Raw genomic sequence first — 24,059 nt, 5'->3', positions numbered from 1 at the left:
TAAGTCTCTGACCACTGCTGGCATTGCAGCAACCCAGACCTCCTGGTTATTTCAGGTCACTAGGAGGTATTGGTGCGTGCTCCTCAGACAGGCTCAGGTGATTGAAATCTATGCTAGAAGTTAAGCTCAGTTTTTCACTCAATATTGAAGTGTTATACCCATGTGCAAGAACCTGTATTGCTGTCTAGCATGTGGGGGAAGAGGTCTCTGCCCAGCAGCCTGAATTCTTGCTCTAGTGTCATTTTTCTGTCCATAATTGGCTCCTTTTGTATTGCTGTGATTATTTTTATACTTTTTTCTTTATTAGCCATTTTTACAAATGGTTAGTTACTTTTATTAATTTCTAACAATCACAGAAGTCCCATGTAGAAAGCTTGTACTTTGTTTTTAAATCTAGTATTTAGATGTTTCCTGATCTGTCCTTCTCATTTTCAGTCTTCTGTAGGCCTTCATTAGTAGTGTTTGGGATTTTTTATTCTTTTGAAGTATGGAAAGACTATGAATGTGCAGGTAGTTACTGACCTACTGGTGTTGTCAGTCATTCCCAAACTCCCCATTAACTCAACTGTGTGACATCAGAGGCTTAAAGTTTGTGACTTAATGTGACTTACAGCTGGTGCAGTATGTCTGATGCTAAAAACTCATTATTCTCTATCTAGAACAGATTTTGGGGTCGATGAAAGAAACCCTGAATTTCCCATATTCTGTTGCATTGTGGGGTCTTCCTACACTGCTCTGCTCTAGCCTTTCCCACCTAAGTGAGTTCTGAAACCCACCAAACACCTCTGTTCAAGTTGTGATGCTCTTGCTCCCACGTTTACTGACCACTGTAAAGAAGATGCACTGCCTTCTGTCTCCAGTTTTTAAACAAATGGCTTGTTCCAACTCTTTTGGAGAAGCAGCAGCCAGCTACTGTGCTCTCCCCTCTTGTTTGTTTTTAAAGTAGCACTACTTTGCTCTTGAATCTTACTTAATTGGTTTCCTGCTGGAAAGAAACTAAAGAGCTGCCTTTGCCAATTAACTAGGACAAAATACTCCTATTGGTAGATAATGTAGGTTAACCAAGGACTTCAGAAAAGAAATGTGGGATAGCTTTGATGGTGAAGCAGTTGTTCTTTGATGGGTTCTCGTCATTAAATATGGAATAGGAATTCAAAAATGTTCCAGGTTCAGTTCTTTCCTTCAGGATTTTTTTTCCTGTGTAATTTTAACATTGACCAACTACTTAATTCTAAAAGCATGTGGAGCTCTTAACTCCTAGTCAAGCATTTATTGTCCTTGGACCAGAAGAACCCCAAAACCCAACAAAGACTTTAGACACAGCTTACTCATGAAGTAGGCTATATTTAGGAAAATTAATAGCCATATTTGAAATTAAATTTCTAATTTTGGCCTCCCAGATTGCTAGGTGCAATAAAATAAACCAAGAAAGAACAATCAGATTGAGTTTGTTACTAGGAATATCTAAAAACAAACCACAAAAGCTAATTTTAAACAGTGGATTGTAATCCATGCTGTTTGGTTTAGAACCCCTGCAGCAATTCCGTTCCAAATATCTATTTTAAACTGGTGGGTTAGACCTCTGTGGCTGCTTTTTCACAGTGTCCTTAACATAAAACACTGTGGTGACCATTAAAGTAAATAGGAAAAAGTAACAATTACAGAACTTACCCCTCAAAAAAAAATTATTTTTTAGTACAGTGGATTCCCTTTAAATAGAGGGGTATGTTTCAAGAGGTGGGTGGTGTGTGTGTACTGTGTTACTTGGCTGGGACCATAATCGACCTCATCTCTGATCTTCCCAGAAGCTGGAAAAGAGGGCAGGCTTCTGTGGTTTATGTCTTGCTTGGTTTGGGAAAGCGTGAGTTGAACTTGGAGAGTTTCCTACTATCTAAAATGTTGACCTCTGGAAAGTTTAGAGTATCTCTTCCTACCATTTTTAATTCGGCCTTTTTAAGTGTAACATTTTCAAGTAAAAAGGCTTTTTTTTTTCTTTATTTAACATTGTCTCAATGTTAAGTGATTGATTTGTTGCTTCTGATTTTTGGTCTATGCACAAAAGGGTAGAAGCTACAGCAGTCAGAACTGCTCAGACAGTGTTTCAGGAGTCTGGATAAAATGATGCCCCCTAAAGTCGGCTATTTAGCTGTTTTCTGAGGCAGAGAATTTAGTACTGAGGCTATTATCATTGAATTGTCTTATAACTTGTTTTTTTTTTGGTGTTAACTTCTATAATCTCTGGTCTACTGCACTGAAAAAAGCTCTTTGTTTGACTGTTTTGTTTTTTATCCTTTTCTTTATAAACCCCTAGAATGATGACCCAAAATGTTTTTTTTTTTTTTTTTGCCTTGACAGAATAAGTCTATGCAAATTTCCCTTGCTTTATGCATCAAGCCAGGTTTCTCTTCTGGGAAACTGAAGAGTAAGCAGATGTTTTCTATCCCTGTGCCCCGTGTGCTCTCTGCTAGTAAGTAGGTCAGCACTGTGACCCACAAGATGCATAGCAAGGGCTGTGTTTCAGCATCCTTCCTGCCCCCATTCACAAGCAGGTAGGAGTTACAGATTGAGCGGGATGCAGATGGTATATAAAGAAACACAAACTAAAACTGCTCTGACAAATGTGCAGCATGGGGTATTGCAGAGGATTGTGTCCTGACATTCTTGAATATCACCAGTGAGGGAGATTCCACATCCTCTCTGGGCAACCTGTTCCTGTGTGTGGTCATTGCACAGTAAAGAAGTTCTGCCTCATTCAGTTCTGCCTCATGCTACTTCTTGTGTATTAGTTTCTGCCTGTTGCCTTTTTTTTTTTTTATTAAATAGATTAATTGGCAGGGAAAGCCCTTTGGCACTTATAATTACCAGTAGTTTGTTCGTAAGGTTTTGTAATAAATGAGGAAAGAAAAATCATAGTTCAAGTATCCAGGCATGTTAATTTACTACAATAATCAGTGAGTAAAAGGAGAAAACTAAATGAAAACTAGAAGTAATAAACCAAAGACCAATGCCTATTGATTTTTGAGCTGTGTTCAAGCGTACAGAGTGGTACAGGGAAAATCCCAATAGCATTCTTCTGTGTCTGTTCCCAGAATCAAAGGCCTGCAACTTATTCTACTTCTTACCTAGACAAGGGGAACCCTGAAGGGAGTGTTTCCACTGTGGTGATCCTGTGCTCTTTCATTTCTTCCCTGTGATACTTTCAGCTGTCTCTACATGCCGTTAGTACTTCAGCCTTTGGTTTTGGTATCTATGCCTGTGTGGTTGCAGAGGTGCTAGGCACAGTCTCTGCCACGTGCAGATGGGGTGCTGGAATGCTGCTGCTTTCTGCAGTAAACAAGTGTTATATATGTGTTATATTGCTAATGTTGTGAAATGTGGGTAGGGAGGGAAAACCACCAATGAAGCAGGAAGCATTACTATGCAACAGTAATACTACTGTGAAGAATGAGAACTGGGGCTAATGTTGAGGCTAATACATTACACCTCTGAAATTACTGTAAGTGCAGAGGGAGAAGTGAAGGAAAACATGTACTTAGGCAGCTAATGCAGTGCTCATCCATCTACTGCTCAGCCTGTGTGTTGTGGTAGGTACCAGCTGATGTGTCTGAGGCATGACTAAGCTGCTCAGTTATGTAGTCAGTTTGAGGCAGAAGAGGTTATCAGTAGTTTCTTTTGATTCAGGCGATGTTCTAATCACCAGATTGTTATTTTTTGGTGCATGCAGTCTTAGTGGTTCACACCGACATTCTTACTTTCTCTTGATTGTGTTTGTTGAAGGTCTTGCAAGGTGAGTGCTAAATGACTAGACCATCATGTTCTAAGAGAAAGAAACCAGACCAAATTAAGCATCTGCCCCTAACTAAAGTGTTGTTCTATAATAACAATCTGTCTTTTAGGTTTCCTAGCCCATGTGAGTGACATTCCTTGCACAGGCATGTGCTGGCCATGACACCAGGACATGGAGAAATGCAGTTGAAACATGTAATTTGGATGTGCGAGAAGAATCTTGGAAACAAACACAACTTTATTCACCAAGCTAGCATGGCTGAGGTATTAACATAGACCAAAATATAACTAAATTTTGTAACATTGTGCTTAAAGGCAAACTGCCTCTCTCCCAGAGAGAAAAGGAAAACTTGTTCCAAGCCAGTTGCCTAGTAGGACATCTTGAACTCTTTTTGTTTGGCTGACCTGGACTGCACTTCCTTGGATACTGTGCAGTAGAGGTAAGAGTGAAGAACTGGATTGTTGATACAGATGATATGGTGGGAAGAGGGCAGGCTGCTTCAAGCAGGAGGAAATTAAAGTATTTTGTATAGGAAAGGAGACAGGAAGACAAAACACAACTTTTAGGAGAATGTAAGGGGATAATCAATGTTATTTGAACAGTGCAGAAAGAGATATTTGTATCCAGAATCATCAAGTTTGTCAGACCAGAGGTTTGTTGTAAACTCTCCTAGCTGATAGATGTAATTTTTATCATGTAAAGCATCAGGTTATACATACAGTCGATTAGTTTTTGAGAGATGCAGGACTTCTCAAATATTCTCAAATATTTTCTTCTCTTATGGGTAAGTTAACCAGAATTCACCCCACTCTGAATACTGTTTTCAGGTACCAGCATATCTGCTTTGGATTTCGGGTGTAGCATATGAAGGGATGGTACTCGTGTATGTGTTGTTTTACAACTAACATGAGAGCTGTTGTCCAAACCTGAGCTCCACTGTTGACATGGAAGTGACAGACTGAGCAGGTTTGCAGTGGGTTTTTCAATCCTGTGTACTCTTTTCCTCATCTGAGGAAAGCACAGTGAAAGGTGCAGCATGTCCTAAGCATACATTTTGTCATAGTTGCAAGTAAAAGGACAGTTTTGATTTCCTTTTGATTAGTGGTCCCAGTGTCTCAGTCAGAAATGGAGCTTCACTCCCCTTGCTCATATTTGCATAGCTTTACATGTGGTTTCTAGATCTAAGCTTCCACATCTTTTCTCTTCCCCCCTTCTCCGCCCCATCCTGGCCAAGGAGACTCTCACAGAGCTCAAGCTTGGTGTTAGTTGGGCTTTGTATAAACATAGCTCTTACTTTTCTGAGTCAACTATGGAGAAGGAAAAAGCTTGTGGTATGCTCCTTACTGATTTATTGCTATTGTGGAGACAGCCCAGAGTGTACTAATTCATCAGTTCTTGTAAGCAGAGAGGAGGGAAAGAATAGGAGGAAACAAGGAAAGGGGTGGAGGGGAAAAGAGTTGGGGAAGAGAGAAAAACATGGGGAAATGTAAGGGGTGGGAGGAAAGAGATAGCAAAGCAGTTGTTTTTGACTGGGTGGCTTAGGCATTTCTGGAAAATAATAAAATAAAATGTTACTCTAGAGAGCAGTGGAATTGTCTGTGCCCTTATTACTGTGGCCTTCATGCCCTATAACATTATCCAGTCTCGAGTAACTTCTGACAGATAGTGTTCAGGGGTTTTTGCACTTGAGTTGCATGCTTAGGTTACAATTGGCTTTGCAATCAGTCTCTTTTAGGTTGGTTTCATCTTTCCTCACTTTCAGACCTTTTCTGTGTACAGCTGATCTCCCTGTCTCTAAAATACTCAGAGCTTAAACATGTTGATTGTTAATGATTTAACCTGTGGCTTTCCACACTCTTGTAAGGGGTTGGTGGTTGCCACAATAATACATAGATGGTACCTTGGTGTTGGCCCTAGCATTCAAAGGCAGTGGTTCACTGCAATAAAGTAAAAAAGTATTATGAGAATTTTTAATGAGGATTTAGTAGGTTCATGACTCTTAAAAGCAAGTGAGATGGGCAGGCTCATTCTCTCCAGACCAAAATGTATTGCACTCATGGCTGTTTCAGATCCAGTTGATTCACCAGTGCTACAGTGTCCAGGCTTTTCCTTCTGTATGATGGGGATGGAATTTTCCTGTTCATCATGGATTAGGATGCTTTTAAAATGCATATCCTCTTGACCGAGCTGTTTCAAATTATCATAAGGCCTTGTGTCTCTGGCTGCTGAGAGTGCTCTGAGGTGTGCTGGGGGTCTGGGACTCCAGTGCTGGTAAAGTGGATGGTGCAAGGACTTCCCAGCTTTTCCCTGAGGTGCTCTGCTGCTTTTGTAATCTCTTGGATAGCAAACATTGATTAGACACATGAATTCTGGGCAATGTTCCTTAGTATTTCCACACTTGTCCTTTTATTCATGCCATATTTTGGGAATATTGAATGTTTGGGGCATAGTGCAGTGGAATTCCACTTCAATTGTTATTTTACTCTGTACAACAAAATACACAACTTCTGAAAACAGCCAGGAAGATGATCTATTTTTTCTATTTTCTTCTCATTTCTCCTATCTTTCCTGTTCTCTATTGTTTCTTCTTATTCCTTTTTTTTCTTTTTATTAATTTTTTCTCCACACCTTTTGAATCTTCCAGTTCTTTCCCTTCTGCCTGACCATTTGTCTTTCCCATCCACAGTTTTTCAGATGGAGAGAAGCGATTTTTTGTTTTCTCTTTGAAATGTTTTCAGCCTTGCCTACGGGGTCTGAATAACAGCCTCACCCAGTTTATTTCAGGTTGCTGCTGTTTGGCAGTGCTTCAAGAAGCCACAGTGGCACCAGAGCTTGGTGACAAACACAGGAAAATGCAAGGTCAGGAAAGTCTTTGGCTCTGTCACATTATGCAGCGGCTGTATTTTTTGGAATAAGGGCAGGGATCTAGTTCTGAGGCACTTCTGCATGGACAGATGATGAGTTTATAGCACACCTTTTAAAGCTGGAGTTCTAAAAATTTGTTGTTTTCTGTCTTGATCTCCATAATATCTTTCTCTACCCACCCATGAATTTGATAGGCAGTGTTGTCATATGCATCCATAGATCTAGAAACTCTCCACTAATTTTGTACTATTTAAAACCTTTCATGATCAGTAATCAAGCTGTGTTGTCCAAGGTTTGGGGTTTTTTGCTTTATACGATGCTCTAATTTCTCTGGAAAAGAAACAAGAAGTTTTTAGCCAGGTATTTAGCAAAGAATTTTTTTTATTTGTTTGTTTGTTTTTGGTGGGGTTTTTTTGGTGTGGGTTTTTTTTTAACTTTCCCTAACAGTGACTTGTCCCTGAAGCAGTACAGTAGATTTCTTTTGTTTTGTACTCATAATGTTATTGTTCATATACCTTTCATTAGTGAAAAACCAGATGTCCTTTGGCACTGGAATGTTTCAATGTAATCTTTATAAGTGTATATACTTTTATATTCTCTATATATGGTAGTCATATGGTCATATCTAATATATATATATAAAATCAGTCAGGAAGGTAAAGCAAAGAAACATAGTGGCTGTTTGTGAGTGGACTGAAGACCCTGGAGTAATTGTTTCAGCTTTGGGGTAAGAGCCTGTTTCCCATGTGCTGTGTTGTCCAAGAGACTGAAGTTGCTGACAGTGCTCTAAGCCTCTATGTGATCTTCTATCCCTTCTAGGCTTGGGCACTGGAATAGCTTGAAGATAAAACATAGTGAGGTTGGAACTGATGGTCAGCTTGTGTAAGCTCTTAAAAGTCAGGTCTGAAGAGTTCAGAATAGACATGAATTTCTGCAATATTCTGCACAAGGTGAAGTTTCTTACATGTTTAAGTGAGTTTTGCCTGAAAACAGCAGCCTGTTGTACTGCTGGAAGACAGAACATGGCTTTACAGGTTGTCTGGAATTCAAAGGATGATGTCTACCTGCTGGACTTAGGCTGTAGATCATATTGTTGATTGTAGATCAGATTTATGAGTGAACCTCAAGAGTTAGGTAGGCATTTGTCAGAAATTAAGAACCTAAGAAGTCAGGCATCAAAACTCTGAAGTTAGTAATCTCTCAACATCCATGTAAATCCAAACTTCTATATGTTAGTTTGCCTTATATCTATCAGAGAATGTTTCTGCTTTACCTACCAAGCAGTTCTGTGAGGATGAAGAACTGGAGATAGTAATTTAGATAGATGCCAGTAACTAACTGGTAAGTGCGAGATACTAAGTCTGCCTGCCAACTTCTGTTACTGTAAAATCTACCTAGTGGATGGATTTATTAGTCAATTTGTTTTATAAAGTGACTTTTAAATCACCTTATCTGTGGTATAGTTGCATAACAACATCTGTGGACACCAAAAAAATAGTTGTTAAGTGGACAGTTATATCATGTAGGCTTCTTTCACATAATTCTTCCGAGGATCTTTTTAAGAGCCTAGGAACACAGAAAAAGGGAACAGTCAAAGTCCAAACTCTGACAGAGGGGTAACAAATAGTGCAAGCTGCAAGACTGTTGCTGAACACCCTTAACCAGCAACCTTGATCATGTAAACAGGTCCACTGCTGCCTTGGGGTATGGCAGAAAGCTCTCGAATTGTGTGCAGTGAGCCACAGCTGTGGTTGCATAGGAAGGTTCAGAATTGTTTAGGTCAAAAATATGCACTTAATAGATGTGGCAGGCAGTGCCAGTTCCACAGTGCAGTGTAGTAGTGCAGATGACTCCACCTCAGAAATGTGTGGATTTTTCCATGTAAGTAAAAAACATGGAGGTTTTTTTATAGGTTTATATTTTTATATATTTATAAAAATTGTATAATTATACAGTATATAAACAAACTTCATATATTAAATAAATACAACGTGACAGATGTTTTACTTCATGTAGGGGGAAATGTAGTCTGAATTACATATATACTTATATCTATAAATATATATACACAATACTAAAACTGTACTGTAACACGTGTTTGATTTCATCTGGTAGCCTGTATGATTTTAAGTACAGTTATTTTGATGAAGAGGGATGAGGGGAATGAGAGCAGATTTTAAATCCTGTTTAAATCCATTCCTTTGACTTCTAAAAGAGCTGCTTTTCATTGTGCAAGTAAATTCAAATTAAGATAACTCCTTAAGGCAGATGACTTAAGTGTACCTGATTAACTGTGTCTGGTAGGAGAGGAGACCGAAGCTCTTAATTTAGAAATTAAGCCCATCCCTTCTCTAAAGCTGAAATTTAGATTCTGCTGAAATCTCTATTTTGAGTCTTGCTTGGTGAAAAAGGACCCACCAGTTAGTGTGCTCATATGACTCTTATTCAACCCTATTTTCTAGTCACGCTTTTCTCACATCGGCGGTCATGTATCTGAAGTGTTGGCAATGCAAATGCAGCTTGATTGTATAATGCCATGAAATACTTGACTAGCAAGCAATAAGAAAAATCATCCTGTTTTATGACTTCTTGAATGACTTGTATGGAAAAAAGTTGCATTATTTCCTGCTTTCACAGAAGCGTTCACAGTATTTCTGTTTCACTGTTTTCTGCAACTTTTTGAGGCCTGGAAAGAAATAATTGTTCTGTTCTTGACTTACTAGAGGTCAAGTCAGCTGTTTCTCTCTGGAAAATGTAGTCTGTGTAGGTGGACCAAAAGCTGAAGAATTAGTGTTCAGAAATACAGTTTGTGTTCATTAATTCATTAATTGTTCTGCAGAATTGAAAAAATAAAAGATTCCTTTTCCCTCCATACCCATTTGCTGGAATGCCTAACAGTCATGTTTTAGATATACTGACATGTTGTTACAGCAACAAGACTTCAGTCACTTCTGTCTCTTTATGCAGTGATTTCATTTTAGTGTGGACATGCACACGATTGCAGAATTGAACAGTTATTAGTCAGGTTGTTGATTATTTTTGACAAGACTGTCTGAACAAACTCTTAGTAAAGCTATTTCGTGTGCTTCTTACTTTCAGCTTGCTTTGAGATGCTGTCCTAGAAAATTATGTGCTATGTGACCATTTTTCTTACAGATTCAATATTATCAGATATAAGCCACAGTCAGCAAAAAATACAAAAATGAGACTGACCTTGAGCAGTAGAGTCTGGAGTCTGAACTGACAACCAACTTCCCTTCTGGTTTTCTGTGCCTCTAAGTCTGATTTATTGTGTCTGTTTTCAGTATTGGTGTTTGGTCTGAGTTGGGTAAGCAACACTAAATCCCTAACGAACTAAATATTTAGTGGGCTAAGGTCTATTCAGTTGGGTATATTGGTATAAGGTATATTCTATACCTTCAATAGCTGTATTTTTGGGACCTCATAGCAGATAGCCAAACCAAGAGGCAAAATTTTCTACTGGCTGTTAGTGTAACTGGTGACCTTGAGCACAATAACAAACCAAGGGGTTTTTCAATATATTGTTTCTCTGGAACTTTTTAGTTACCTTGTCTTTTATCTTGCAATTATGCAGCATTCTCCCTGAAACATTGCTCATCACTAGAATGCATGAGAACACAATCTGAAGCCATAAGAGGCCACAACTGTGGAACTGTAGGAGTCTTAATCTGTTTATGACAGAAGGTGTTTGTTTCTCTGCTTTTCTCTTGTGAGTTTGCCGTTTGGTTTTGTGCTGGATTGTTTTTTTGTTTGTTTTTTTTTTTTTTGTAAAAAAGCTTTTTTAAGCATCATGATGTAAACAAGAAGCTTATTATTTTGTTGCAGCAGTGTGCCAGATGATCATGAAACAAGATCTAGCTTGTGCTTGAGAAAGCTTCATTCTTGGTACCTTTTCAAGAGATACCCAGCAGAGATGATCCACTGGGATGTAGAGGCTTTTTGTATATATTTTTCAAGGCTACGTGGCAAATTTCTTGATTATAACCCATAATGAATGTAAGATTTCTTTATTAAAAGGTGTTTGGCATGGAGGGGTGAGCAGAAATAGGTTTGCTACCATTTGAAGCTGAATTTAGGTTTTGCTTGGTTATCACCATGGCTGAATTCAGCATGAATTGCATGCCAGCTGTACAGGGCAGCCAGTTTCTGTTGGCCTGATGGGAGCCAACTTGAAAGACATTTCACTTTGATTCAGTCTTACTTTGCAGCACATGAATAGGAGAAATATTTCCCAGTAAGATGTTACTGCAGTATAGTTGTGCTGCAAGAGGAATTATCACAGGGATACCAATAAGCCTCTGAATGTACTAGGAAACAATGATAAACATTGGGGCTGAAATGTTGATATTTTCCCCTTTATCTTCACTTATTGACCCACATGGAATATGTACTTTTTTTTTTTTGTCTGAATTGGGTTGTATCATATATTTGGTGAGCTTTTAGTCTGCATTGTAAAAAATTTTACATCTTCACCATAAAATTTGCTAGGATTTTGGTCTACCTGATGTATGCAAGTGCTTCCTTAACTTAAATCTATCCTTCTTGATTGTTCACTTGCTAGTTTCATCTACTTGCTACCATAAGTATCAGATATGCAATAAACTGGTCAGGACAAGCAAAGGACACTCTAATTCATGGCTAGGCTTCGTGAACGAAGATTTGAGAGGGGCTCTACCCACGCTTGCTGCAAGCGCGCTGATGGCTAAAAAGGCCAATGCGAGATAGACAAGTCCGGTTGCAGAACGTACAGCAGAAAGACTCCCCAGGTGATATCGACAAGACGCGATTCTTTCTGCGTTGTCTTTTCTCCTCGAGAGTGATCCTGCGTGTGTTCTCAAAAGCAGCAGCAGCGTTATAGATGGTGTGACACTCTAATTAATAGCAGACAGTTCACATGTGTTTGGTCACTTCTCAAATACCTTATGAAACTGTCTGTAAATGTCAGCTAAACCAAAGCTTGGAAGAAGAAAATGGGTTTTGATGGTAATTTGTGTTAAATGAAAAAGTAGTGGCGATTGACAGTAAAGAAGCAGCCTAATAACCTTAGAAATCTTAAAGTTTCATTAGTATCACTGTGTCAGACTTTGATGTTAAGGTCTCAGAACACAGTGCATAGCACAAGTTGTATTTTGTGACGTGGAACCATTGTTCATGTGCTGTTCTGTGGGGCTATTTCATCTGTTTCCTTTGAAACTGTGGAATTTGTGTGAGCTTTCAGAGGAAGTGATCCAGAGCAGCCCCGGAGATGGGGTTGCTTAATGTTTGTTCTGTCCCCTTCTTTTCTCCCTGATGGCTGAACTAAAAAAGAGTTTTTTGGTGTCCTTTATGTACCTTATAAAAAGCATCTTCTAATGAGTTAAACTGAATGAGGGGGCTGACAAAATCGTCACTTTTTTTTTCAGAAATTTTAGAGACCTTGGTGGAGTCATGCCCACAATTAATTGCATATCAAAGCCTTGGACTTCAAAGAAATGTTTGTGAGGTTTGCATGTGATTTCTTCAGGGACAAATAGCACATCTTGCTTGAACATTTTTAAAGTTCTGGAGGTCTTGCAGATATGACTTAGATATAAGCAGTTCCTGCAAGGGCTGATGAAGGCTGGGGAAAAGTAGCATAACTACTGTTGTGGAGAAGGTAAGAAACCATCTAATTATTAAAGGACAGGGGTGAGATAATGTGAACCCTGCAGCACTTTGGGATGTGAATTTCCTACACTTGTCACAGTGACAAAACATTACTGGTAAATAAGTTGTTAATATTTGATGTACTCCATAAATTACTCTAGATTTTTTGGGGGAGTTGTGTAGTTTTCTGTTTTGTTTTTCTTCCTGTAAAACTTGTAAATTAGCTTTCCTCTTTTTGGGAATACATTTGTTTATGTGTGAGACTTTCTTTCTGGTTAGTCAGTTGACAACTCTCCATCTGGGCTCTGAAGCCTAAGATAAAGATGCTCTTCAGGTCCTATCCTATTGCTGTCTTTAGGGTGATACATAGGTACTATAATCTCTTCTTTCAGCTCACTTTGTTGTTGCAACAACCAACTGAGGCAAATAAGAGCACAAAGTTGTGGTCTCAGCATATTGAAAGTGCTGGAAGAAAAATGCAGGCTAAAACTCACAGTGTACTCAAAATATTTATTCTTTCTAAAATTAACAGCAAACTGATTGATTTGTCATGCTCTTGGGAACAAAAATATCTGGCTCTGTGAGTTGCAATATCATCACACTGGAAAAGGGACATAATAAATGCCTGCCTTATGAAAGACCTTTTGAGGCTTGCCTGGGTAGCTGAGGTTAAAGAATGTCATAAGTAAATTTTAATGTTGGTGAGAGAAATTGTAACTAGTGGTGAAAATGACAGGAATTGGAAAGGAGATTTTTACATGTATAATATTTGACAAAAGCCTGTGACCTAAAGGTATTTCCTGCTTCCTCTTGTATTTTGTCAGTGTGGGTTTTTTTATTTGCTTTTTACATAAAGTTCCATCAGACAGAGCATGTATAGCCTTCTGCAAGTGCTGCAAGAAGTTAGCTATTGCTGTTTACAGTGAAGTCATTAGAAAAAAATGAACCCAACAGGCAACAGCTGACAATGTGATTTCCTGGCAGAAATGTACAGTATTAATATAAGGAAATAATGGAGTATCTTCCCTTTTTGTGCTGTTTTTCAGACTGCTCTGCAATGACTACAGCAAGATACAGGCCTACCTGGGACTTGGTACTTGATCCATTAGTGTCCTGCAAGCTCTGCCTTGGTGAATATCCTGTGGAGCAGATGACAACAATAGCACAATGCCAATGTATCTTCTGTACCCTGGTGAGTTTCTATTCTATGTTTAGGAATAAAATCCAAAACATAACTTTAACTACAGAACGTGCATGTTTCTGCTGTGGGGGTTTTACCCTGAAGTATTGATATTGCAGTGGAAATAAATACTGTTTCTGTGTACTTGGCACAAATGCTAGCAGGTAAACTTTTGTTTTTCTGTTAAAAAAAAAAAAAGTTCTTACTCAGCACTTGAACATAGTTACCTCCTTAGCAAGGTTATTCATTCTTTCCTTTTACATCTCTCTGTCTTGGATTTGGGAGTGGCTTTTTGGTTGGCTGGATTTTTATTGGGTGCTTTGGTGGTTTGGTTTTTTTTGGTTGGTTTTGGTTATTTTTTTAACTTTAGAAGAAGATAGAGTCTTCCAGTTGGAAGGGATTGTTTCACTATGTTCATCAGTCCAACTTCCTGAGCACTTCCGGGCTCATCTAAAGCTAAAGCAGGGTGTTTAAGGCATTGTCCAAATGCCTCTTAAACACTGACAAGGAGCTGCTGCCCCAAGCCTATCTGTGAAGCCTTTGTGAAGTGTTTAGTCACCCTCTTTGTAAAGAAATGCTTTCTAATATCCAGTCAGAACCTTCCCTGGTGCAACTTTGAATCATTCCCACACTTCCTCTCACTGGATACTGGGGAGAAGAGGTCAGTATTTCCCTCTCTAGTTCCCCTCCTCAGGAAGCTTTAGAGAGCAATGAGTTCACCCTCCTCAGCCCCATCTTCTCCAAACTAGACAAACCTAAGGTTCTCACCTGCTCCTCACAGGGTTGTGTCTTGCAGCCCTTTCTTCAGCTTTGTTGTCCTCCTCTGGATGCATTCAGGTTCCTTCACATACTCCTTAAATTATGGGGCTCAGGACTGCACACAGCACTCCAGGTGAGGCTGCACCAATGCTGAATACAGTAGAAAAATCACCTCTTTTGACTGACTGGTGAGGCTGTTTAATGCACTCTAAAATGGGGTTTTCCCTCCTGGCTGCCAGGGCTCACTGCTGACTTGTATGGAGCCTGTTGTTACCCAGCACCTCCAGATCCCTTTCTGCAGGACTGTTCTCCAGGCACTCCTTTCTTAATTTATATTTGTGTCTGGTGTTATTCAATATGAGGTGGAGAATCTGACACTTCAACTTGTTAAATTTTATGCCATTAATCATAGCCTAATGCTTCAGTTTTTCTAGATCCCTCTGCAAGGCATCTCGTCCCTCAAGAGAATCAACAGCACTTCCCAGATTTGTATCATCATCACTCTTGCTAATGGTGTTCAACTCCTGCATCCTAACAGTTGATAACCTTGTTGAACAGAGCTGATGCTAGAACTGAACTCAGAGAAAGTGCTGGTGACTGATTGCCAGGCAGATGTAGCCCCATTCACTACAACCCTTGGAGCCCAATTCTTCACCCAGAGTACACGTACCTGCTCATCTCACAGCAGGACAATCTATGCAGAAGGCTGCTGTGAAGGACAGTATCAAAAGCCTTACTAAAATCCAGAAAAAATATGTCCACTGCCTTTCCTTCATTCACTAGGCAGCTGACCTTGTTATAGAAGGATATCAAATTAGTTAAACAGACTTGCCCTTTGTGAACCCATGTTGACTGTGCCTGATGATCGCATTATTCTTTAAATGCCTTTCAGTATTACCCAGTATAGCCACACACTTGTAACTGCGGAAGTATTTAATGTATTATAGAATTTCAGTTTCACTGTATCATAGTCACATAACAGGTTTCCATTACTGTATTGTATAAATGCTTGCCTGGAATAACAAGCATATTGTCAGTTAAGTACAAAACACTGGCAAACATAAATGTAGTATGCGACAAAGATCATCATCGTCACAGTTAAGGGATATTAATAGTTTATCAATAGAGAATGAAAACTAGTACTAATTTTTCATCCTTAATAATGATTTGAAATTAAAATTTTAGATCCTTAAATTTTGCAGTGGGTGCAGGTACACCAAAAACTTTGTAACAATGGTTCAACAGAGGAAGAGCTGGAGTATTATCACTAAGAGTATAATTTGTGGTGTATATGATGCTTTAATTTCTGAAGAGTTTCGATGTGGTGTTACAGATTTGGAAATGAGATTGAGTGACTTGGTTTTTTTCCTTAATTTTCAAAGTCTTTTTCCCCAAAGTTTTTTGGTGTGTGTTTTTAATGTTCAAGGTCAAGGATTTTAGTTACTTTTTAATTTTATTTTTCTGCATGGAAATACTACCTTTTAATAATAGATTTTTTCCCTGATGAAAAAAAGAATAGCTAATAGAACAGACAGTTCCTCTTTGATAGGAGTGTTTACTTAAACATTCAAAAGTATATAAAATAATTAGCTTCATGAAAACTGTTCTCCACTGTTTTAGTACTTACAAGCGAGTGTTCTGTTTCTCGCTGTTGCTTGGGTGTGGAAAATATTTAAATTTCAGTTCTCAATAACATTTCAGTGGTAACAGAAAGACTAGATTACCACATACATCTTTATCTTCACCTGGTTCCTTCTGATGTTTGCTGCTGTAGCTGATCTGTTTCTTGGTATAGTTCTTACTGCTTATTTGAAAGATATAACCAGTTATAGACATTAAATATGTAACCTTTGCCAATAACCTGTACTTAGCAGCTGACATAAATAACCTGTTTGTAGTGACATGGGATTTTTGTTTGGAACTCTGTTCGTGTGGAATCACCAACCCACTTGTACCACTTGTATTTAACTGTCTCAAATAGTTAATTCAGCTTAGTTCTGTTTAAGGAAATTGGTGTAGTTTGTCTGCCTCTTGTTTGTCACTTGCTTCACTACAGTGACATTTGAGTGCCTTGAAAAAATTATTTATCCTAAAGTGCTGCTGTAAATTAATAGGAAATATTACTTTTGCTGTCATTGATGGTGAAGGAAGAATTAAGAATCAATCCATATAAATGAAAGAGGCAATAGCTGTAAACCTGTTACAGCTCTAGGTTTCATCTGAAATCCAAGGCCTTCATCTCAACCTGCAGTCTGTCCTAAAGGTAAATAAATTGTTGAAGAAAATACTCCCCTAAGTCAGGCAAGACTGCTTAGCCTATTGGCAATTGTTAAGGAAAAGTGTGACAGCTGTGCACAGATTCGTCCTCTTGTGTTCCTCCAATGACAATTTCCAGCAACACCAAGGACGTTACAGTCTTCAGTATGAACTGTGCTTTGTAAATGGCCAAACTAAAATTGTTTAAAATCAAAAGGAAAAAAACCTAAGCCTTTTGATTCAGAATTTTGCATGGAGTCTATGTAAAGTACATCCAGTACATCTGTTTTATTTTTGATTGACCAATAAATAGTTTTATTCTGGCTACTTGCTTTTATGTAAATGAACAGAGATAACTGATGGCCCCTCCAGGGATATGAGCAAAAGAGAAAAAAGGATGTCTGTTACAAGTGTGAGAACTACTTCTGCTGCGGCTTTTGCCACCAACTCTAGCCCTTCTGGCTAAATTGCAGCAAGCTGAGACAGCATCAGGATGTATCACAAAGATCAGTGCTAGTGGTATGTAGGCAAAATTTGGATCAATGTACAGGTCTCTCAATCCTATAATATTTGCATATTATAATATTCTTTATAATCATAGAAGTGCTTTAGTAAAGATCCCGTGAAGAATTGTCTCTTCCTGACACTTATACAGTAGCACAACTTTGCTATTCAGAAAAATAGAATGGGGACACTGTTTCCTTTTGCTTTCTGGCAGAGCTGTGCATGGATTGAATAGAGCAGACTGCCACTCCTCTGCTGATAAGGCACAGGCACTACAATTTCCCATAGTATTACTTTGCCAGTTGTGGCTATTTAGTACAAATTACTCCATTTAGTACTCCATTATGGTTTTTGTCATTGTGATCTTTAATGTGCACACAGTGCTGTGAGCTCTCAAGTTTTGTGTATCTCATCCATTAGGAATGTTACAAGAATGTATTTGCTCTGGCACTTCAAGCAATTCCTTGTTGGATTGTTCAAGGTACCAGAGGAACAAAACTCTGGAGAGTAGAAAGAAAACAAACTATCTGCTGATGTCTTTTTGTTTTTCTGAGTATTATCAAGAGGCAGTCTATCTTTTCTGGAATCATGTAAACGATAGGACTAATCTTAAGTATGCTCATCTAATTCTGGACCGAAACACTTAAATATCTTGCTTTTTATTAAATCACTTCCCACATAAATAGCACACAGTACATAGCTAGTAACCTTGAATTTTAAGATAATTACTTAACAATTGCTTGCCCCAGCAGAAGCAATTGGTTGTACTTGTTTTCTTCAGAAAACTTTCCTCATGACACTTACAGAAGGAGAGTAAAGCAGAGGACACTACCTTTTTTTTTTTTTTATTAGTTACTGCACTTAGTACTTAACCTTTTCTTTTTTGAAGGGTTAACAGGTGGTAAGGAGGGAGCAGTATTAGTCGACTTACTGTCTGAAATTCTGATTATTTTGTAATCTATGATGAAATTCTCATGCGTCTTTAAGGACAGGATGTTTCCTTAATGTGTTACCAACTGTATATGTGCTAAAGTTACAACAGGTTCTTGTTCGAGTTGATATTCTTGCATGTAAGTAAAGCAATTAGTTGCTTAAATGTGTTCCAATTCAGGATTTATATGTACACTTGTGTACATAAATTCTATATATTTTATATATATAGAAACATACACATAGATGTGTTAATGTGTTGCAAGTGCAGTGATGCCATTATTACTCAAGACAGGCTGAGCTCCTTTTGACCTCACATTAATTAGATTGTTCAGTTCCCTTCAAGATGTTATGCAGTGCTGATCATTCTGGTACTGGAGGATTTCATTCATACTTTTCTCAAATTTAAAAAGAACATCAGCCAAGTAGGTAGTCCAGGCAAGAGAACATCTAGAAGAAATATGAAGCCTAACATAAAACTTGTCTTTGGTGGAAAAGTTTATTTTGATTACTCATCTGCAGTCCACCTTGTTACTGATCGAAGGAGAAACTGCTGTTCAGATGTGTGAGAGGGCCTACAATCAGAAAGAAAATAACAAAACTAATGTTAGGACCTACCTTCTGCTGCTTTGTTTGTGCTTTCTGGTTGGCCAGATGTGCACATGTGGATCAACTTTGTGGTGTTTGAAACTAGCAATGCTTAGTAGATACTCATACTCTTGATTCTTGCTCCTGGGCTCTGCCTTAAGCCCTTGAGGCAGCTGGTTAATCTTATCTGGACCTTTAGGTGTCCTGTGGAGTTTGGCATATTCTGTTTCAAGTAGCATGATGGCAGCAGGATAGTGACAAACTCCTGCTTTCACTAGTCCTTTTTAAATGGGACTACTGAATTTGCCTAATCATAGCTGTTCATACATATCTGCTTAATTATAATCATTCCCCTGTTTGAGCTTCCTTGTAGACTGAAGATCAGCGAGGCAAAATTATCCTGCTTGTAACTGACATCAAGAATCCTTTTTTTTTCGCTTGTTATGCTTGACTGGAAGCACATAGAGCTTCTCTGAATTAAATGACAGGAAAAGGCATGATTTACTTAGTGTTCTCCCTCACTCCAAATGAGGCAGAGGCAGTATCAGCTTCTTCCCCTGGGGCAAGGCAGACACCAAGAGCAATGTGGGTGAGAACAGGTGGGCTTGGCTGCCTTCCTGATCCTTCATGGTTTGTCTCTGCTTGCCAAGGGAAACCTACCTCAGCAGGGCAGCACGGTACTGAGACCAGGCCTTGCCTCTACCAAAGGAGATACCCTACATTCTTGGAAATGGGAGTGTGGGGAACCTAATGGCTTGTGAGGTTTTACAGAATTCTGAGTCCTCAGTAGCTGTAATGTTTCCCTATTTCCTACTAGCTACTCGTAAAGCTTACAGCTTGCTGCTTTTGCTCACTTACCCCAACCTTAGCAGAGAACTGATACTGATCTTGACATGTGATGTGTCAGCGTGGTTAGAGGTCACTATGTGTTTTCATAGCAATTTACATGGCTGGCTGGGTTCTTGCTTGTCCTTAGGTGCTGTGATGACAGAACTTCCTGCTTAAATAATAAACTCACCTGTTTACAAAGCAATGTGCAGTTGGGAACTGCAGAACCTTGAGTGAAAACTAAACTTGATCCAGAGCCTTCAGCTCTCCTCTTCTGTGTGATATTGCTAAATGAGATTAACATTATCTGTCCTTCATCAGGGTGTTGGGGGAACTAGTTCACTTTTGTTTGCATAGTGTTTTGCATGTGAAAAGGGAAGTTCTTTGTGTGCTGCAGGTGTATTGTCCTCCCACTAGAAATATTAATCTTGTTCTGAAATAGAACAAACTTTTCTCAAACATAAGGAAGGATGGAATTATTTGTTCGTGTTTTTGCCTCCTGAATATTTGCTTCATCATTCAACATATGTTGGCATTTTGAAAACAAGTTTATTTTTGTAAACCTTACTCTGTTTGTTTTTATGCATTTCAGCCCTGAATAGGTGAGATCAAGGAGCTTATGCAGGGAATTGGAGGGGTAAAAATGCAACAGGAAGGAAGTTTACATGTACGTCCACTTGGACTACCTATTCTAAGATGAAGATAGGCACAAATGACAAGATGGCCATTTTCTGCTGTTTACTATGATTGATTTCTCTTAAGAAAAATTGCTCATCTTCTATATATTTTACAGTACACAGTCATAAATAGATGTGTCTAAAAAACAGCCCCACCACTTCAAAGGCTAGGCTGCTGTAAGTCTGAGTTGCCTTCCCTTTCTCTTTTAAGATATTCAACTGGGAAAAGGCACTTGTTTTTCCAGTACATTTTTTTCTGGATGCTTGGTGACTTCTGCAACCATTGATTGTTGTGCTTCACAGGATATTTACCATATCCTAATATTTCTCAAGCTGAAGCAGTCATCAGGGCTCTTCTTGCTTCATTCTTGAAACCTGCATTTCTTCTTGCCTTGCTTTCATCATTTGTTGACTCAATAGCCTGATGCTGCCACTTCCCTGTACTCAGACTGGCAGTTAGTCTTACATAGAGGGTTTGGAGGCTCGATGCAGTCAGTTGATGCACCTCATCCCTAATATGAATATTTTGTCTGAGTTATTATTTGCATCATTTATGGAGTATGTACCAGGAACTGCTGTGATATTTGGGTGTACTCTCAATACCTTTGGACAGAGGTAGAACCAAAGCAACAAAATTGCTCTGCTGTCCACGAGATGAATCAGCAGTCATCATTGCACTGACCACAGTGGCATGTACTGTGGCTGAGTCCCTGCTCCTGCCAGGATGCTGGCTAGTTCCCATCCTGAGACTGCACTGCTGAGGGGAGCACAAGGATTTCTGAACAAAAAAATTTTTACAGCTCAGGAAAGGACGCTCAGATGGTTTGTCCTCAGACATGGAAGCACAGAGGTTGTTTATCCTTCCCAGCCATCATCCTGTTTGGCCATCATCCACTGGCAAGATGATGTGATTGCATTTAGACTGACAATGTAGTCTGTAACAGAGCTACAGAACAGCTGGTGCAGTCTTTAAAAATTGACAGCATGGTGGGAGAAAGAGGCATTTACTCTTGGCAATTTTGAACAAAAAGGTATTTTTTTAAAGAGGCCAAGTATTGGGCAGGTAGAGGAAAGAAGCTTGTACAGCAGAGGTTTTTCAAATTGTTTGCCCCTTGGGGTAAAACATTTATCAGCTATGACATTATCTATCTCTAGTCCTGGTCAAGGTCTCTTAGAATGTACATTCTTGTTCACAGCGCAGGGCACTAAATATTTTCCTGTTGCAGAGCTCTGGATCACTTTGCAGGTGCTTTTCTGGGAGTCAAGGTTTGGTATACTTGTGTAGCAGAATTTTTGTCTCTGTAACAAAACAAGGGATATAAAGAATAAACATGTTAGACTGTTCTCTGTTACTGCTTTCAGATTAGTAGATTTGAAGTACTGCATGTCAAGATAAGTTACTGTTTCTTCCTGTGATTTATTCTTAAGGATGATGAATCAGCTGCAGAGTTAATAAAAATTGGAATTTTAATAGTGAAGATTTCTTTGATAGTAGAGTATTGTGTCTGAGATGGTATCTATAGAAGTAGAAATTCTTTAAGTTCAAAGTATTACCACAAACGTTAAACATCTCTAGTGTACATCTGTCTCTGATCTAGGTGGTTTGTGGAGTTGGATGTAGCTTGTGCTCGTGGATTTGGTCAGTATAGTTGACAGATTATCTAATAAAGAAAAAAAAATCACTCCCCCCATCATGCATTTGCCTCAAGCAGATCTCTGATTGTGTGCGTAGATACTTTCTGTTAAGTCACTTGTCAACTAAGTAGGATTAGGGTGATATTAAAAAACTAGATTGGAGATCTGCTGTAGAGAATTCCACACACTGGAGCAACAACACAGGAGCAATTCCAAGTTGAGCCTGTTATTAAACAACAATAGATTTGAGGCAGGATTATAAGTACTTAACACAAAGAGGCCATGTAGTAAGTTTGAAAGAAGCTTAAAAGCTCTCCAAGAAATCTACCTTTCCTTTTCTCACACGTTTTCTTCCATGGAAATCTGTTAGAAAGTAGTTTTCTTTTTCTATGAAACATTAAGCTTAAAATAAGATGATTCCTATGACTGGAGTGCTGGAATGGAAGGATACGGCCTCTTTAGGAAGTTCAGGCAGAGGAGATGAGGTGGGGGTGGCAGTTAGCCAGTATGTCAGTAACCAGCTGTGGAGCTCTACTTGAGGATGAATGAGGAGCTGACCTAGAGCTTATGGGTCAGGATTAAAGGGAGAGCTGAGACAGGTAACTTTATAATGGTGTCCTGCTACAGGGAGCCTGACCAGGAGGCCCTACAAGAACACTGGAGGGACTTTTTACAAGGGCATGTTCTGATTGGACAAGAGGAAATGGCTTCAGACTGAAAAAGAGTAGGTTTAGATTCTCAGAAAGAAAAGAATTTTGTGAGGGTGGTGAGGCACTGGAACAGGTTACCCAGATAATGGGTGTCCTATCTCTGGAAGTGTTCAGGGCCAGTTTATATGGAGCTCTGAGCAACTTGGTCTAAATGTTCCTGCCTATGGCAGGGGGTTTGGAACCAGATGATCTTCAAGGTGTGTCCCATCCTGAGCCATTCTAAGATTTGTCCTATTGCCAGATGAGCTGTTGCTTTAAGAAGCATGTGAAAGTTATATGTGACTACAAGAATCTCTTTTTTCAGGAGTAGGGAAGGTCATACCTTACTGTATCATTCTTCTCTCTTCAGAGAACACATGAGGTGTAGACTGCTTACTTCAGGGGAGTTTTGTTTCTTGGAATTGTTCAGCTTTGTCTAAATGGAAAATATTTCTAGAAAATGATGCTTTGTTCAAGTAAAAACTCTCTACCAAAGTGAATTTGTTGTTTGGACAAAAGAGAGGGAAACTATTATTCCAAGAGTATTAGTCTTCACTTGAGACATGGACATCCAAATTGATCTGATTTTTTTTTTTTTGTAGTTACAGAAGTGCACTCACTCTCACACACTCTCACACCCAGCCCCACTGAGTATTACACACTGCTTCACTATGTACCATCCCAATCTGAAGCTAAAATAGGACATTACATCTCATTACCTGAAACGTTCACAGGCAATATGTCTACCAGTATAAATACCTATTCAGCAGACTGACTGCAGAATTGGCTTAGTGGAATTAGCTCAGAGCAGTGGAATAACTGGTATTGCACTGCCTTATGGCAACAAAAGATATGACCTTCTTAGTAGTCATTTTAAAGTAATGTAAAGAAAAACTCCGGGTATGCAGAGCATAAAAATATTACAAAATACTATCCAAAGTAATTGTTGCAGTAGTTTTGTTCATCTGGTTAGCCTCATCACATGAATTGTTGAGCTTTGGCTTAGTATCCTATTAGCTCAAAAATGACCCATAGAACCAAACTGTAGATTTGTAGCTAGAAGACACTACTAAGTGCGTGCTACTCACTCAAAATCCTTTCATATTCTTTCCTAGAACATAAGGCCCAAAGGTATCTTTACATTCACCTAGTCTGATGTCACTTGTAACATGAATCACAAAATACCAGCTGGCATTTCCTGGTTCTTCGTGTGGTTGAATGCAAGTTTATTTATATGTGTGTGTATATATGTCTGTATATTTTTAAAAGTTCAGTTAATACTTTGATACAGAATTTTAGACCAGCAATTTAGTCTACATAGTAAGAATCATTCTACTTGAAAACATTTCCTTGATCAGCTTGAACTTTAAAGAAATCTCTCTTGTTGAAAAAGCATGTCAGTCCTTCCTTGTGTTCCTGAAGTGCAGTGCAAACTCTTAGTGATTGTCTCCCCAAAGTGCAGGGTTATTTACCTCGTTCATCTTCGTGTACAACAGCAACTTCCTTTGCTTATCTTCAATATTTACCATTACCAAATGTATTGTAAAAAAAAATAAATTTCCTTTTCTTTTTAGAAATTGGTAAAAACTGCATTTCTTCTTTTTATTTCTTCATTTTTTTCCCTTTCAATTTTATGAGTGTGCGTGGGTTTTTTTTAAAATGTTTTACCAACATCAGCATGTGATGCCGCATGTACTGCATATTTCATTTGGGGA

At 38.8% G+C, this 24,059-nt stretch overlaps 1 protein-coding gene across 5 annotated transcripts in view; it reads left to right on the top strand.

Moving 5' to 3' along the window:
* RNF144A (ring finger protein 144A) overlaps nucleotides 1-24,059 on the top strand; it is a 63,681-nt gene that overhangs the window by 24,044 nt on the left and 15,578 nt on the right. For 3 of the 5 annotated variants that reach the window (XM_027890512.1, XM_027890511.1, XM_027890510.1), the window contains one exon: nucleotides 13,345-13,490. In XM_027890512.1, coding sequence (XP_027746313.1) covers nucleotides 13,356-13,490 — 135 coding nt within the window. In that variant the 5' untranslated portion in view covers nucleotides 13,345-13,355. Of the gene's footprint in view, nucleotides 1-458; nucleotides 759-12,292; nucleotides 12,309-13,344; nucleotides 13,491-24,059 lie in introns of those variants that run through there. The other 2 variants (XM_027890509.1, XM_027890513.1) reach the window with 2 other exon arrangements.

The sequence above is a fragment of the Empidonax traillii genome, unplaced genomic scaffold (genome assembly GCF_003031625.1).
Source record: "Empidonax traillii isolate 1590-97213 ecotype Southwest subspecies unplaced genomic scaffold, ASM303162v1 scaffold291:size1517763, whole genome shotgun sequence".
NCBI lineage: Eukaryota > Metazoa > Chordata > Aves > Passeriformes > Tyrannidae > Empidonax > Empidonax traillii.
Note: the sequence above shows the minus strand (reverse complement) of the source record. Positions and strands in the feature narration are given on the sequence as shown.